The following is a 15,576-nucleotide window of genomic DNA, read 5'->3' as shown; positions in this document are numbered from 1 at the left end:
AAAAATAACGATTTGATCTAAACGAACGACTTAAACCAACAATAAGAAGAAAAAAAAAACGACCAAAAGAAGCAAGCAAATACGATGCTTTTGAAATCGGAAATTGTTCTTTTTTTCCCTTTTCCGAGTATTACTTCTTTTAAATCAAGACTGACGATCGTTTCATTTTCTTTCGAACTTCGGGGAGTTTGCTCATCCCTTTGCCTTTTGCTTCTACGTTTTTCGAAACCGCATCATAGTTACGGTAGTCCCTGGCCTTTTTCTTTTTTCATGTGGGTTTTTCTGGCGATATGGTTTACCGTGTTCGCTTTTGCTCCGTCGGGTTATGCGTGTAATGGGCACCAATCGTTCTGTGCTCGTCCATATAGCAATATCACCCAGCTTGTCACTCACGACTCGTATGCTGTGGGCCAGAAAGTCGCTGCTACCCAGAACCTGCCCTTGATTCAACAGCTGAACGATGGGGTTCGGGGAATAAAGCTCTCGGCGGTCCCGAACCATATTGACCCTTCTCAGATGCACGTGTGCCATAGTATGTGCATGGTGCTTGACGCTGGTCCAGCTGTCAGTGTTCTCGATGAAATAGCCGATTGGCTAAAGGACAACCCGAACGAAGTGGTGACGATCATGTGGAACAACTTGTACGATCTCCATGCCGATCAGTTTGAGAAAGTCTACAATCACAGCAACATCATGCCATACATATACACTCATAACCTTTCCAATCCTACATCGTGGCCGACGCTTCAGGAAATGATTGACTCTGGGAAACGCGTCGTCAACTTTGTCGATTCATGGGCCGATACCAAAGCCGTGCCATGGTAAAACCACAGTCTTTCTTTACCTTTATTGACGGTTCTGGATGATTGATGTGATGCTGGTTTGGCCCATTCTTTTTTTACATAGGTTGATGGAACATTTCTTGCATATATTCGAGACACCCTATCAGACCACGAATGCAAACGATTTCCGATGTGTCATTGATCGTCCTGTGGGGTTACAAAATGGGACAGGGATGATGTACCTTGTCAACCACTTCCTTTACGGTGTAATTAATATCGGCGAGTATCGAATCGATATACCCCAAAGAGACATCGCTTTGCAGACCAACAGTCAGTCGCTTATCGATCACACCGAGCAATGCATTCGAACCTTTGGCAGACCGCCCAATTTCATCGAAGTAGATTTCTACGACATGGGAAAAGCCATGGAATATTTAGCCAGACTCAATGGCATTCCCTACATTGCGCCTGCGAATGTATCGGCTGAAGCGGGACCCGTTCATGCCCAAAATCTGAAATGGCCTACACATATGATCATTGATAATTCCTCGCCAACCTTGTCCATCCCGCATACACTTTTCTTGAGTTGGTTTTTACTGACATCAATGCTCCTAGTTCTCTTTTAATTGTAAATTTAACCTCATCCATATTCGCCACTTATTCTGCATACTAAATAATCAATTACCATAGAAACTGATTTTCTGTCAAAAACTTGAAAAATATCCAACTCGACTACCATTCTTAATTAAAGATGTTATATCACCCTCGAATGTTGATATCATATGTTCCTCGATTATTGCCATCAATCACCTCTTTATATACGTCGGCAAGGCCAAGTCCACATCATGGTCACTTTATTTGCGCAGGAGCAGCAGCATTTTTACTCTCAAGTCTACGGCAGTTTTGTCAAGAGTTTCGTTGAGATGGTCCGTAAGGAAAAATAAGGATGATTTACTTTTTAAGCTTCACTGTTTGGCTGGAAGTCTTTGTAATGCACGGCTTGACTCTGCAACTCTATGCTGTTCTGTATGAAAAAGAGAAGTATACAAATGCCTACAGTTTGTCTCACTCCTCCAGAGCACCCTCAACTGAAACATATCCTGATCAATTCTCAGTGCTTTAAAAGTGTATAATTTCTAGGAATACCGAAAGATGCAGGGGCAGTACATACAGTACGTTGATTCGTCGGCTTGGTTGTTACAACGCGACGGTTGAACATTAATACAGCTGGCTTAGAAATGCGTGACCGATTTATATTTTTTTCCTCTATCATACATGTGTTGTGAATATGACATGGCTCTTTCCGCTCCCGCTCAGTCGGGGACCCCATCACCCGATGGAGGTCCTCCTACCCAACCACTTGGATCACTAGCTCTCCCCATGCTACGACTGACTCCCAAGGTTCAGTCTCTGGTCCTTAAGAACGTGTTGTAAATATGACAGACGTTTGAAGTGGAAAAAGGGCATCTCAAAAATGGTCGACCGAGATTTACATATTTCTGTCTATTCGTACGAGCTTATAATATGACAGAGGTCTGATGTGGAAAAAGGCGATGCCACGCCGCCCGCTGTGCAACATGGTCCTTGGGAAATATATCGTGGATGAGCCGGAGTCTTAGACGTGCGACTGCTCATACCTGCGGAAAACACTCCTGATACTCGCACCCACGGCAAGCGAAGTCGGAGTGATCCTGGTAGACAGTACGATCACACCAAACAGTAGCCGCGACATTGTCATCTAGTCGATAAGTCATGGGTTTCAACGTACGAGTGAATTGCATCAATACTACGACGCGCTTCACTATGTCCTCATGTTCCCACATGGTAACCTCGGTTGGAATATCCACGCACGCTCCCATAGCGGTCGCAATATCACGGTCATGCAATGGTACAGCTACTGTTTGATGGTGCGCGATAACGGCCACGATCTGCATTTGTATGGACGCCTATTCCAGCAGTACATAGCTGATATGTACGCCAAAATGGAGCATAATCGGCTGACGTATCTACGGCTCAATCAGGCGTGGGAGCTCCATCTCTAAGGCACCTTCCACGAATTTTTCCTGCCATGCACAGAAGGTAGCTCCAGACGATACAATGAGGCATGATTACGTTCATGACTTACCATATAAGGTAGACTATCGGAGCCGCCAATGGTACGAAATTTATACACATTTGGCGGACCATTAAGCCACGGAAGCAGTTACCAGTTGAGTATCCCTTAATTTGCAGCTAATTCAAAAAGCTAATTACTTTTGTCTTTGACTGCATTCGGCATTTGTCCTCCAATATGCCGAACTTTATGCTTCGTGTGTGGGAAGCCTTCAGGCGTTACGAAGAATACCACGGAGTCACCCTTCCACAATCGGCAAAAACAGTGGGTAAGTCAAGGCTAATTGCAACACGAAGATTATAATGTGAATTAACTTGCGTTTATAGGGAAGGAAGCCGTTCGCGGCATTCAAAGCTATAAGCCGTTTTCATCTGAGAACTTCAATGTTCCGGGTGATATAGAACATCCGCGGATCTACGAGTAAGTTTGCCATCGTCTACGCATTCATCTCTTCCTTTTCATTCTTTTTTTTTTTACTTGTATTAGCGAAAACGCTGAGGAATACCGAAGAAGGTCCCGTTAAAAAGCGCTGATGACATCGAAGGGCATGCTGTCAGAAACATACAAGACCTATGGTGTATTCTGGGTGGGTGCACCGAAAAGTGAGCCTTTTTGGAGGACGGCAATGGACCACGTTGCCTATGGCTTCCCGACAAATTGATAAAGCTGCCTGGTAGTCGGACCCCATCGCGAGAGTAGTACATCAATACAGCCATACCGTTTCGATGAAACAGGCGAACTCAGGTGATATATAGTGCAGAAAATCCACCACAGAAAACGGGTATCTCTTCCACGATCAAAGTGTCCATATGCTGAGAAAGGTGATCAACACTCCGTACAGCGGCTACATAGGGTAATCTCCATTTTAGTGGCATGTGCTGCGGAGGCTTCTTCCAATCCTTCCGTGGTTCGACATCACATATGTTCATACGACTTCTCTTCTCACGGCTCTGCCAATCAAAAATATGTCTCCTCCACGTTTCGGATGTTGTGGTCTCTGTTCTTCTCCGCCGTTTTGGGGCGTCGTTATTGTTCTCGCTTTAGCCTCGTATCACTTCTTGTTTGTATCTTGTCATAACGTGTACAGCAACATCGGGCTGCTTGCTTCCTACAAAAAAAAAAAAAAATTTTTTTTTGCGGGCATGAATGTAATATGATAATGAGCTTTTATCCCAGAAATGGAGAACCTCAAATGGTTTCTGGGTCTGATTAAGATAATGACTTTCTTTACCATAAAACAACCTGCTCATCAAAACAACTCTGTTTACATTTGCTCGAGGTTATTCTTTGCTCTTTTTCTTGTACTATGATAAAGATTTCTTAAAGGTCATTAATGCTCTTAATTATATACAATCCTAGTCATTAATATAAAAGGGTAGCCGGAAGCAGCGTAAATCAAAATTCTTTCGATTCTAGTTTCAAATAAAAAAAGCTATCGACCATATTATGGATTAGTTCCTTTTAAAATTTGGTATTATGACTGTGTCGACTGTCTTTACTCAGTAGAATTACATAAGAAGCGTTATTGCTGAACGAATGTCTGCAGATGCAGCTGATAGATAGAACACTGTCTGGCCGAAAAATCGGAGCCTCTTGGACTTTGTTCTGTCTTTACCCGATTTGATCCTTTTTATGTGAGATACTATAGAAACACACATTTTTCGCACTTTTCGCTAATGCATACCTGTTTTTTCTACTCCATACACATTATATATGAACGCTGATGCAGAATCATATAGGAAAATTGCAAAATAACCACTCCTGAAGGAATTTGGTAAATTGAAAAAACTTCGGAAAATGTCGGAGGGCTTATAGCTCAGCGGTAGAGCGAGGGATTGCAGATCCCTAGGTCCCGTGTTCAATCCACGGTGGGCCCTTCGTTGTCTTTTTGTCGATTGATTTTTTTTTTTTTTTTGGTGAGGCTCGTCGTTGATTTTCTATATGGCAAGATCACTAGAAGGAGAATAAATGTTGCCCAGAGATTTTTTTGGTTGATGCTGGCTTCATTTTTTTTTGTTGCCATATTTTGAACGCCGTTGCAGATTATGGCTTGTCTAAGTGTCAAGAAACGAACAAGAAAAATTGCTAAAGCAAATCTCACAGTACAAAAAAAAGCCTGTAAAATGCTTGTAAGTCTCATCCAAAGGCATCGTATTGCGTGAAGAAGTCATACTTTTTGCTTTGGGAACAGAAACGGATGTCCTACATCAACTTATGCTAACGTTGCTCCAGGTCTGCTTTCTCATGCATTGCGTAAGCGCATGGTTGAACAGAAAAGAAGTATTGACTGTTTGTTTATGCTAGGCGATATGGGCTTGTTTAAATAAGCTGCAAACTGAGGGCATTGAAAAAAAAAGCAATTGAATGATGCATGGATTAGGTAATTGGGTTGAAAGCAAGGACAAAGAAAAAAAAATACATATTAGGGGTATCTGGGAAGTCATTATCACAAAATGAGAAATACATTGGACAAGTGGAAGAACGAAGTCCAGATTTTCAGGAAAAAATTAGGATGGTAGAATCAACATGCAATGAGAAAAGAAAAACAAAAACGGGTATCTGTCTATAAAAAGAGAGGATTGCTTTTGATTTACAATCGGTATATAAAATTTGGATCTTGGGCATCAGTGATATCGTCTTCTTCATTGCATGACACGGACGGTTCTCGAAGCCGTTTTTCATTGATTTGATGCATTTGCCATCGAGTGAAGAGGAAGAGAGCGACGGCCAGAAAATCCGCAATGACATAACCGAGCAACCCATTCACGGGAGCCCCATCCTCTGTCATGTTCATCAAAAAAGGACCGACAAAATTGCCTATGGTATAGAAGATCATGGACATTCCGTTGTAAAAAATTTTCTTTGTGTAGCCGGAAACATTGGCGGTGGTGGTCGCTACCAACATCACATAGGCCGCTGCGTAACCCCAACAAAGGTACAATCCTGCCAATTTCGCCTTTTGAAGGGGAATAAATTCAAGTAGCAACAGTCCCGTCCCAGTGCCTATGAGACAGGCGCAACCGACGTAGATGGTCTGACCTGTTTTGGTGGTGACCCAGGCTGCTACACAGATGTAAATGATATCAGCCACACCTGTAGGAATTTGCAGTAAAATGGCATCCAGATCCTAGTTATTTCATGGGTGACAAGCGTTAGAGTCATGAGCATCCTTCTGGTTTGTTGATGCCAACTTACTTGGTAGCCAAAACTCTCTGTTATCTGAGCACTGTAATTGGTAAGGGCGCCATTTTGCATATTGGCTAAAAAGCTGATAAGGCAAAAACACCAAAATCGGGATTCTTTCAAAGCTTCCCATATTTGGTCATATTTTACATGCGAAGTTCGCACCACGGCGTTATCACGAATCCGCTCGTCGACCATGATTTGTTCCTCGGCATTGTGATGCCAGCGTAAAGACCGCGGATCATCAATCAGGAAGAAATAGGTGAAAATACCCACTAGAACAGTAACACCGCCCAAAATGATCATGAACCTAATTTAAATAAAGTTAGACAGATTGATTTCCTTTTTTTTATGGAAATTTTTTTTCTTTTTTTTTTTCGTTTTGGGAGAACAAACCATTGCCAAGCGTGTAAACCTCCGCCATTCAGGTGACCGGCACCATAACCGATAAGACCACCAATAGCAAGAGCAAAGCCGTTGCAGAGCCAAAAGATGCCCAGTCGCCACGTTTGTTCAGCTCGTCGGTACATTGTGCTGATCAGTAAGATCAACGAAGGATAGATCCCGGCTTCGGCAAAGCCCAGCAGAAATCGCATCGCCGCCAACTGGGAATAAGTTTTACATGCAGCTGTAGCCGCCAGGATTGACCCCCAAACGATCAATAAAATACCCATATAACGACCAATGCGCACATATTGGAGACAATAATTATTGGGGATCTGTTGAACAAAAAAATCGGGACATCAGCGGTTCGTTCGTTTTTCGTCATGAAATGGGTCGATGGAAAAAACAGTTGAAACTTGTGGATACCTGGTAGCAAAAGTAGCCGAGATAGAAAAGTGAAGCGATCACGTCATATTGATTGGGCGTTAAACCGATATCTTCTTTCAATCCCATGAGCGCGGCATAGTTGATGGCGGATTTATCTAGAAACTGGAATGGCCGATCTAAATATCGAGGCGGCCTTCACTCATGGCAATGGTATGTTTGAATCTGGACACCATACCTGTAAGAAATCGATAATACAAACGAGGGGAATGATATGCAGGTCGATTTTCCAGACAAGAGCCCGTTCTTCGACCGATCGATCTTTGGAGTCACCGTATAAGAGCGAACATCCCGATTCTCCGCCGGAACCTAGCGACTGGCGACGTTGCGAAGGAGGGGCCGAGATATCATGCAACTCATATTTGCTGTCGAGCATGGCCAGGTGAAAAAGGACAGGCGCAGAAAGAAGAGCATCCAAAGGCAGTGTAAGCTGCAAATTAAAATTATATCTCGCTTTGTGTAATTTTTTCCTTGTGTTCGTGATCGCGATTGAGTTAATTTTTTTTTCTATAAACGTTCTTAATTATCATTCTATTGACATACTCGTTTCAGACATGAGGAGCAACAGTGTGACGGTCGACCCTTTTTTTCTTAGGTCCAAGCGAAAAATGAAGCGGAATTAGAGATGCACAAGTCAGATTTAAGAAGGAAGGAAGTCATCATACTTCCATTGATAACAGACGTGCCATCTATTTTTGCTGGAAATAAAGTTGCATGACATATTTAGACATAAGCATTTCCTCTTTGGGAAGGTTTGCAGGAACACACTCCCGAATGCTAAAAATATGAGAGATGTTGTTTCGACTGGAATGTGGATCGTGGCTACGATGGATACCTTGACGAAGTGAAGGTTAGTGAAAAATGCTGATTCGTCATGAAAGGGAGGAGCAAAGGTCCGCTATTTAATGGAGAAACACTTGATGGCGACCAAATGGCACAAGAAATAATGAAACGTTTCACAAGCACATTGTTTTTTTCGTAGGGGTCAATTTTTTTTTATTGGGGTCACAAGCACATTCTTTGGTTCAGCACTATCGTGATTGCTTTCAACAAGCCATGTCGCGCACATTTAAAAGTGGCCTGGTTAGATGTCGTTTGCTGTTCAAAAATCAAAAAATTTGCTTTTTGGAAATGCAGGTCTTATTTCTTAGAAAATCATGTCGCTTATTGTTAAAGATGATATCGTGTCACAATGATTTCTTGACACTCGAAAAAAAAAAAAGCATGAGCAGAGAATGTAACTTTTCGTTGGAAAAAAAAACCGACTTTGAGGAGCGATACGATCAGGTTCGCGAATGGGGAAATAGAAACATGGATTTTTGCGTGTTTCTTGAAAATTGACATCAATACGAAACGCTCGAGAGATTGGTCCTAAAATCATGCATATCGTTGTTACCATGCCTACTACATGAGCAAAACACAACGTCTATGCCGCAGCGTTTTGATTACAGTCGATGTAAAATGAAATAAAAAACCAGACTTGCGAAGAAGAGAAAGGCCGAAGGATTCATAAGCTCAATCACCGCAGCAGACGACTGTATCAGTTACTTAAAAACGATACTTGATGAAATGGGAAATAGATCCGCATATGAAAAGCCTCTATACAGTATAAGCATGAAAACAAAAGATAAAGACATGTAAGGATAGGTCTCTAATGGAAGAGTGTTCTGAGCAATGGACGTCAGACAAAGAAAATTGCATCAAAACTATAGGCGGTACTGACTCATATGCAAGCATGTCCACAGAAAAGTAAAGAGCAAAAATTTTGGCGTAGCTTATGCATGCAGCGTAATTTGTCATCCATTTGTCATAAGCAAGAATATGTCCTTGCTGATGACACATGGTCAATGTTTAGATATGATTCAACCTTACCTTTTTGATGGTTTGCACCGAAGAAATCAATTTTTCCATTTTTGCGACTCGGGAAAACAAGGGATTTGAGAAGAACCTTCTTTTTATTTAGTGATGTTTGTTTCCATGCCGATCCATACGTTACATATTGCAGTCTACGCAGTCGGAATATACTGCATATTTTCTTTTTCTTTTACTTTGGGGGGAGAGGAAGACGGAGACCAGAAACTGTAAGGGCAACCAAACATAAAGCAACGCCATGATTGCACGTTCCGAAAAAAAAAAAAAAAAAAAAAAAAAAAAAAACCACAAAATATACCCAAGTTTGTCAACTTCCCAAGTTTCTGTCTTCCAAAGGGGATGTATCTCTACTTTAGGGAATGTGGAGGTTGCCATGCTGGTTCCTGCAGGCACAGAAACCACAGTTACCCCGAAATAAAAAGTCCATTTCAGTGAAGAGGTCCATTTCCTTTTCATACAGGATTGCCATGGAACCGAAAAAACACGAGTCAAAAGCCAAATATATGAGGATAGCAATTGTAGCATTCGAACTGCATGATTATCCAGTCAATCGATTCTTACCGTTTGTATGAGCTAGGCCGAGTTTTCTTACGTCTAAATTCGAGGAGATAGAACACATCTTCTTATTAGATAGGTTGTTCGCTTTATTTAACTATCCTGACCGTCGTTGACTAAATGGTATTAACGTGAGTGATCTTTTGCTATTTACTGCGAGTCAGTATTAATTCACTTGTAGATAGAGGATGAACTCACAGAACAGCTGTCACTATGATTTATCAGGTGAAGGAAATTTGGAACTCACAGCTTGAAAGCGCTCTTCTTATTCTGAGCCTGTTCTATGCCGGTCCTAAGTGTACCGATCACCAAGGAACCTTTAGTTGTGGATATTGGTGGACATGAAACTGTGCGATGTCGTCTTGTTCAAATTACTTCGGAAATGGCATTGAGAAAAGAAACTGCATATGCATGTAATATTCCAGTAGATATGCAAATTTTGATGGTACTATTTGGATATTTTAGATTGAAAACGAAAAAAAAATCGCAATAGGGGTATATGAAGGTTTTAATACAAGTAAAGTAAGGGAACCAAAAAAAAAAACATATGACCAGTGGAGGGAGGAAAGTAGACTTTAAAGTTAGGAAAACAGAATCAATATTGTTTGTCCAGGAAAACAAAAAGGAAAGTATTTTGCATTGATATACAATAATTAAAGTTCGAGCCTTGTGAATGCGTAGTATCGTGTTCATAAACCGCCACGGGCGGGTTGTCGAAGAGATATCTGTTTATTACTCGGTAGGCATCTGAAGTAAACAAAAAGAAGGACAACAAAGGCAAATGCGAAATGTCACACCCAAGCACTTCATCCGCAGGAGTTTTTCTTCTGCAATGGAGTCGACGGGACAGACGGATCCCTGCGATGTAAAAAGAACATGAAGGTCCCGGGTAGTAAATTTTCTTTACAAACGTCTGTAGCTGCCAACATGAAACCGTAAATAAATACCGGTTGAATAATCAATAGATACATGCTCTAAGGCGACAGTGAATAGGATCTTTGAGGTAAAGATCATCAACGCATTGTTTCCATTAGTACAGAGATGGCTGCGGGTACCCAACGAAAAAATCGCAGATGGACTCAATCCTTCAAACTCAAGGGCGCAGCATCGTTGGTAGCTGGTTTATGTTGAGCCTGGCATAATAGACCTGGAGGGTCAATGGGGATCTTGGAAAAAAAATAAAGAACCTTGAACGTCATGTGACTATGAACAGTACCTATAAATGGGACCATTATGCAAGCGCGCGGAATCATATGCAGGCCAAACAAAAGCTTGTTCCCGGCCGATCATAGTTTTGAGCAAAAAAAAAATCGCCATCTCCGTTCTTTTCCTGCAACTATGAAACTAGATGACGGTGAAAGGAAGGTCTCGACTCTAGGAGCGTAACAATTAGAGAATATGAGCAGAGAGAAGGACATTCAATTGCGCTTATGATGAAAATCTATTCTGCGCTTGGGGCAAGTAAATGACACCAGTGGTAGATAAAATGTTTTCCAGGCGGGAAAAATGGGACTTTCATTTGAGCCAGCCGCTTACCCGACTTTCCTGTGGCTCCGGGTTAGCGTCATGAGGGGCTTGTATGCCGATGGTATCATGAACGCATCACACGCGATGAAATGCGCTTTTTTTCTTGAAAAAAGGGGTGATGTATTTTCGCCATCGAGAATCAGAAACTGAGTGATGTGATTAAACTCGAATGGCGCCTGATTTTTTTTATTGACCGCCAGACGGAGGATCAGCAAGTGGGCGTTATTAGTTTATCCTTGGTGTGAGTGATGGGTTTTATGTTTGAAGAATAAAAACGAAAACGTAAGAACCGAAAAGAATCGAAAAGAATTGTGATTGTACCATTCGAACACACAAGTAGTCTCGGCAACTGTCGCCATACAAGCAAAAAGAGAAAGCCTGTCCTACCGAGGGATCATACACATACTATATAATAGAAAGGGAAAGAATTGGTTCTCTTGTCTCCTTTTCTTTTTTTAGTATTTTTAGTTTTAAGCGTTTTTCGATAAACATTGAGGTAAAAGCACATGGCCGATCGTGCAGAAGAACATCAAGGTTATTGGAGCTCCGTATCGAAGCTCCGTTTGACTGGTAGAACATTGTAGTCATTTGATTGGCCAACATCGATGAACAAGAAACGAGAAATGAGATCATAATGATTTAAGCGTAGGTCAGCAAATTATCGTCATTTTCTTGGTACATTGCCGGGTTTGGGAATACGTTTATTCGGTGGAGGGAAAAATCTGGAGAAGATCTTTTCTTTTTGCCGTCTAGCGAGTTTCTTATTGTTATTTTTGGCTTTAGAGTTTGGGCAATTGTTTATAATCGGACTTTTTTTTTGTGTGGCGCTTCATTACCGTTCCCTTGGTTAGCTTTTTGTGTTTAGGTTATCTGCTGTTGTGGTGGTTGGAGTTGGCAGGCAAAATGCATTGCATGAACAGTAGGCTCAGGATGGAAGTAAATATTGATGTAATCACTTGCTGATCCTCCAATGCTGCAAAACATTCAGCATTTTCATTCCATGCAACGTTACAATATGAGCATCGAAATGAGATGAGGTAAAACGGATCACTTTGATCGTATTTGGTAAATCTGTCAATAGACCGATTCACGGATGGTTTTTTTCTGGTTCCTTTTTTTATGATTTCATGAATCCTCAGTTAGGTACCTCTCATGGTGTGGACGACTTGCTATTTGTTGCGGCTATTGTTAGGCAAAGACGGCCATCATGTCTATGCATATGCGGCCCATATTAGTATTTATTGCGCCTTTGCAACGTTATCATGAGTCAATCCAAGGGTTCAATTCAGTTTTAGACATTCGTGAGTTTGATTGCAACTTGGTTTTTTTTTCCTTTCTGTGTAGAAATTTCGGATGAATCTTATTAATCTGATTTTTATATCATTTATCCGTGGGATAATTTGGATGAAGGATGTGGAGTTGATTAAGCTATACAAAGAGACGGTTTGAGACAGAGCTGTGGCAAGTCTTTAAACGGAGGAGCTCAGTGACGCGATGATAGCGGTTAGTGTATGTATGTGTGTGTGTTTGTGTGTGTGTGTGCGTGGTTCGACAGTAAATTTTTTTGTCATGTGCATAACTATCTTCCGAAAGCCTTTCAGCAAACATGCATGGTATATTGTCATTGTGACGCTGTGAAAATGCTGGTTTCTTATTTTGTCGGTCTTGATCGATTTTTGTCGTAGGTGGCACATTTTGGTAATTTATTTAGGTTGTGAATCTGGGGTGAGTCATGTTTAACATTGGCTGGTGGTTTTAGATGTGTGTGTGAGTCTTTCCTTTTCACAACATGCGGGCACCAACTTTGGGTTGCACAGAAGCGAAAATTGTGAAAGCTTGAGCATCTGGGCGATGTCATTCCACATGTTCAGACAAAAAGCAGCACAGAGAATGAAAATATAGGGAAAAATACCAGAATGATAAATGACCATGATGAAAATCGCAGTATTTTTTTTTAATGCATTCCTAGATATAAGGTTGGCCAGAGAACCAATAACGTGGAACCAGTCCGCCAAATTGTTTTTCTCCATGTTCACTTTTTTAGGATAGTGATAATACGAAGAGTACTAATCAAGCTAAAAAAAAGTTTGCTTCAAATGGTTCCTTTTGATGCCATTCGATATGACGACGATTTCCCGATTATCATGTAACAAAGAGTTCGCAGTCTCGTACAAAAAAGTAACGATGGACTGACAGAAACTTGTAGAAAAAATGCGATTAAACTTTAAAAAACAGCCTGTGAGACCCAACGTCGGTAACAACAAGACAAAAAGAATGGCAATTGATAAACCGACTTTCCCGCCATAACCGAGGATCTGGTTGGTGTCTCCTTTTTTTGCTATTTTCTGAAATCTTTTTTTTTTTTTTTCGAAAAAAACCCCAAGTTGATATCATGCACGTTCCAGAGCTAAAATCGGCTCTGCAAAAAAAAAAAAAAATAGGCAACCTTTTTTTCTGAAAAATATTTCACCATGCCATGTTTCACCGTGTGACTATTTTCTGCACAAAATTGCATGCTGCAAAGAGGTTAAAGTAAACAGAGTTGGAGTTTTTTTTTCCTTCCATTAAAGCGACACTGTACTACGTTAAAACCCCCCTTTGGCTTCATTATAACCTAGATATTTCCTTATTGGAACAAGTCTGGTTTATGTGAAAAGGCGACTCCCCCAAGAATGCTAGTATTTTTTTTGGCTTTTTTTTTCTTTTCCAAGACTCCCCCCTTTTTTGGTTTTGCATGAAACATTTTTTTTTTGCGCGCCTTTCGGTCTAATAAAATGACATAATACGCTGATCATAGAAGAAAGTTTCAAGACGAAGCAGCGTTTTATAAATATCCATCATCCCCATCTGCTCTTTAAGTTTTTTTTTGTTCATTTTGTAACCCCTTTTCTGTGATTCCCTCTCTCATTCACTGATATCTTTTTTTTCCATTTTCTACATTTTTATTTTCTTCTCTCTTCTATCTCTCTCTCTCTTCTCTTCATTTTTTTTACACCGTTTTTTTATTATTATTTATTCTTAGAGTCATGGAAACCTACATTGGATACATCAAGACCCCTCAAGATGCTCTTGTTGTCTTTGAGGCGTGCCGACGTGGCCAGTTGTCCCGTGTTCAAAGACGTTTATCATCAAAGGAACGTGTCCATATCCAATCGGGATCAGTGTTTGCTTGGGACGAACGAGAAGCCGGTATGAGACGATGGACGGATGGACGGACCTGGTCTCCCAGCCGCGTCCTTGGTAGTTTTTTGACCTACCGTGAATTGGATACGAAACGGCGCCCTCGTCGACCTTCTTCCAGCAGCAATCACAGCAGTTGCAGCAATATGTTATCGTTGAGTAAAGCTTCCGCGGCTTGCTCTTACAAACGAGACGGATTGATCAAGCAGAGCTTTTCCATTTGCACAGCTACGAATCAGAAATTACACCTTATTTCGTATTATTCCAAGGCCGATGTTCTCGCTGGTCGTTTGAAGCAGCCTTCCATGGATCCAATGCTTGGTCACATTATGGTGCCCAAAGGTCTTTATCCGGAATTGAATCCCCTCGACACAAGTGGTGGTCATTCGGCCACTATTCACAATATGCGACACGATTATGCCCATTCCCCGTCCAACTGTGCTACACCTACCAGTGAAGTGTCTCGTCAAATGTCGATCGATGCTACCTTGATGGACAGAAAGTCGTCAAAGTCACCGTCGCCTCCACCTTCGCTTTCGTCGTCACCGTGCTCATCGGATGATGACATTATGTCTGATCTACCTTCGCCATCGGTCCCTGCCTATCCGTCACACACTTATTTAAAATCCTCTCCTATATGTTCGACCTCACCGCAATCTTCCCTTCTCCTGCTGCCAATCCAAGACATCGCTTGGGGAAAATTACCGTCTTCTGAAGATCAACGACAGCTTAGAGCCATTCAGGGACAATTACGGTTATAACCATCTAGCATTCTCTTTCCTTATCCATCTCCCTTATTTCCCCCATTCCCTCAAAAACCCACCCCAAAATGTGAAATTATCACTATCCACACACACCCCACTATATTCTCTTTTCTTAATTATGTCATCCCATCGATTATTTTACATATACACACACACATATATACAACAATGCTTACATGGATTTTTTTTTCCTCTATATCAATTATTTTCCGCAATTTTTTTTTACCATCATGAATTTTTATTAGGTTTATTTCTTTGTTGTTGCGAGTTTTATACTTTTGTGATTTAGACAGATATGAAAGAGATGGCGAGACCTGTTGTATTATTCATCAAGAAAAAAAACGAATATATTTTAGAACCTTGGGTTCCGGAGCGAAAAACGAAATTTGGAAATTGGTACGGAGGATGATAGTTTAAGCTTCATTCATGTTTTACTAAAAATTTTGGCGCGCAAATAATAAAAAAAGAAAATAAAGAAAACAGAAAAAGGCAAAAAAAGGAGACATGGATGAAAGAGAGATGAGGAGTTGGGTATGAAATTTGTCCAAATGAGAAGGTTTCTTACTACATGCTGTCATGCATTTTTCGCACTTTCACTGGTTATTCTTTATTTCTTCAATTTCCCTTATTTTCTAAAAAAGCTTAATAACGCGTAAATAAGATATACGGTAAACAAATAGGGATGAGTAACGAAAAAGGCGAATAAACAGACAGTGCTTTTTTGTTGACTGTTTATCGACCATTAACAAAAAAAAGCGCATTTTGGAAAAAG

The 15,576-nt window shown here is 41.0% G+C and overlaps 4 protein-coding genes and 1 non-coding gene across 5 annotated transcripts; 4 read left to right on the top strand and 1 right to left on the bottom strand.

Annotated features, from left to right (window-relative positions):
- Window positions 1–270: 270 nt before the first annotated feature.
- BYT42DRAFT_497217 (PLC-like phosphodiesterase) lies at window positions 271–1,408 on the top strand (the record flags this gene model as incomplete). Its single annotated transcript, XM_051564481.1, has 2 exons — window positions 271–821; window positions 907–1,408. 2 exons carry the CDS (start codon window positions 271–273, stop codon window positions 1,406–1,408), a joined length of 1,053 nt encoding a protein of 350 aa, XP_051422759.1.
- A 1,664-nt stretch (window positions 1,409–3,072) lies between these two features.
- BYT42DRAFT_614123 (uncharacterized protein) lies at window positions 3,073–3,418 on the top strand (the record flags this gene model as incomplete). The annotated part of the gene is made up of 3 exons (XM_051571814.1): window positions 3,073–3,163; window positions 3,222–3,315; window positions 3,382–3,418. 3 exons carry the CDS (start codon window positions 3,073–3,075, stop codon window positions 3,416–3,418), a joined length of 222 nt encoding a protein of 73 aa, XP_051422758.1.
- A 1,282-nt stretch (window positions 3,419–4,700) lies between these two features.
- BYT42DRAFT_t85 lies at window positions 4,701–4,772 on the top strand. The gene has a single exon. It is a non-coding gene; the product is annotated as a tRNA-Cys (tRNA).
- Window positions 4,773–5,485: 713 nt separating this feature from the next.
- Window positions 5,486–7,282, bottom strand: BYT42DRAFT_614122 (major facilitator superfamily domain-containing protein; the record flags this gene model as incomplete). Its single annotated transcript, XM_051571813.1, has 5 exons — window positions 5,486–6,022; window positions 6,091–6,388; window positions 6,475–6,797; window positions 6,889–7,011; window positions 7,085–7,282. The coding sequence occupies 5 exons, from the start codon at window positions 7,280–7,282 to the stop codon at window positions 5,486–5,488; spliced, it is 1,479 nt and encodes a 492-aa protein (XP_051422757.1).
- A 6,604-nt stretch (window positions 7,283–13,886) lies between these two features.
- Window positions 13,887–14,801, top strand: BYT42DRAFT_497543 (Gti1/Pac2 family-domain-containing protein; the record flags this gene model as incomplete). The annotated part of the gene is made up of 2 exons (XM_051564504.1): window positions 13,887–14,505; window positions 14,725–14,801. The coding sequence occupies 2 exons, from the start codon at window positions 13,887–13,889 to the stop codon at window positions 14,799–14,801; spliced, it is 696 nt and encodes a 231-aa protein (XP_051422756.1).
- Window positions 14,802–15,576: the final 775 nt, after the last annotated feature.

This window comes from Radiomyces spectabilis (assembly GCF_025331425.1).
Source record: "Radiomyces spectabilis strain NRRL 2753 chromosome Unknown BYT42scaffold_7, whole genome shotgun sequence".
NCBI classification, from domain to species: domain Eukaryota; kingdom Fungi; phylum Mucoromycota; class Mucoromycetes; order Mucorales; family Radiomycetaceae; genus Radiomyces; species Radiomyces spectabilis.
The sequence above is the reverse complement of the archived record's forward strand: the minus strand, read 5'-3'. Positions and strand labels throughout refer to the sequence as shown.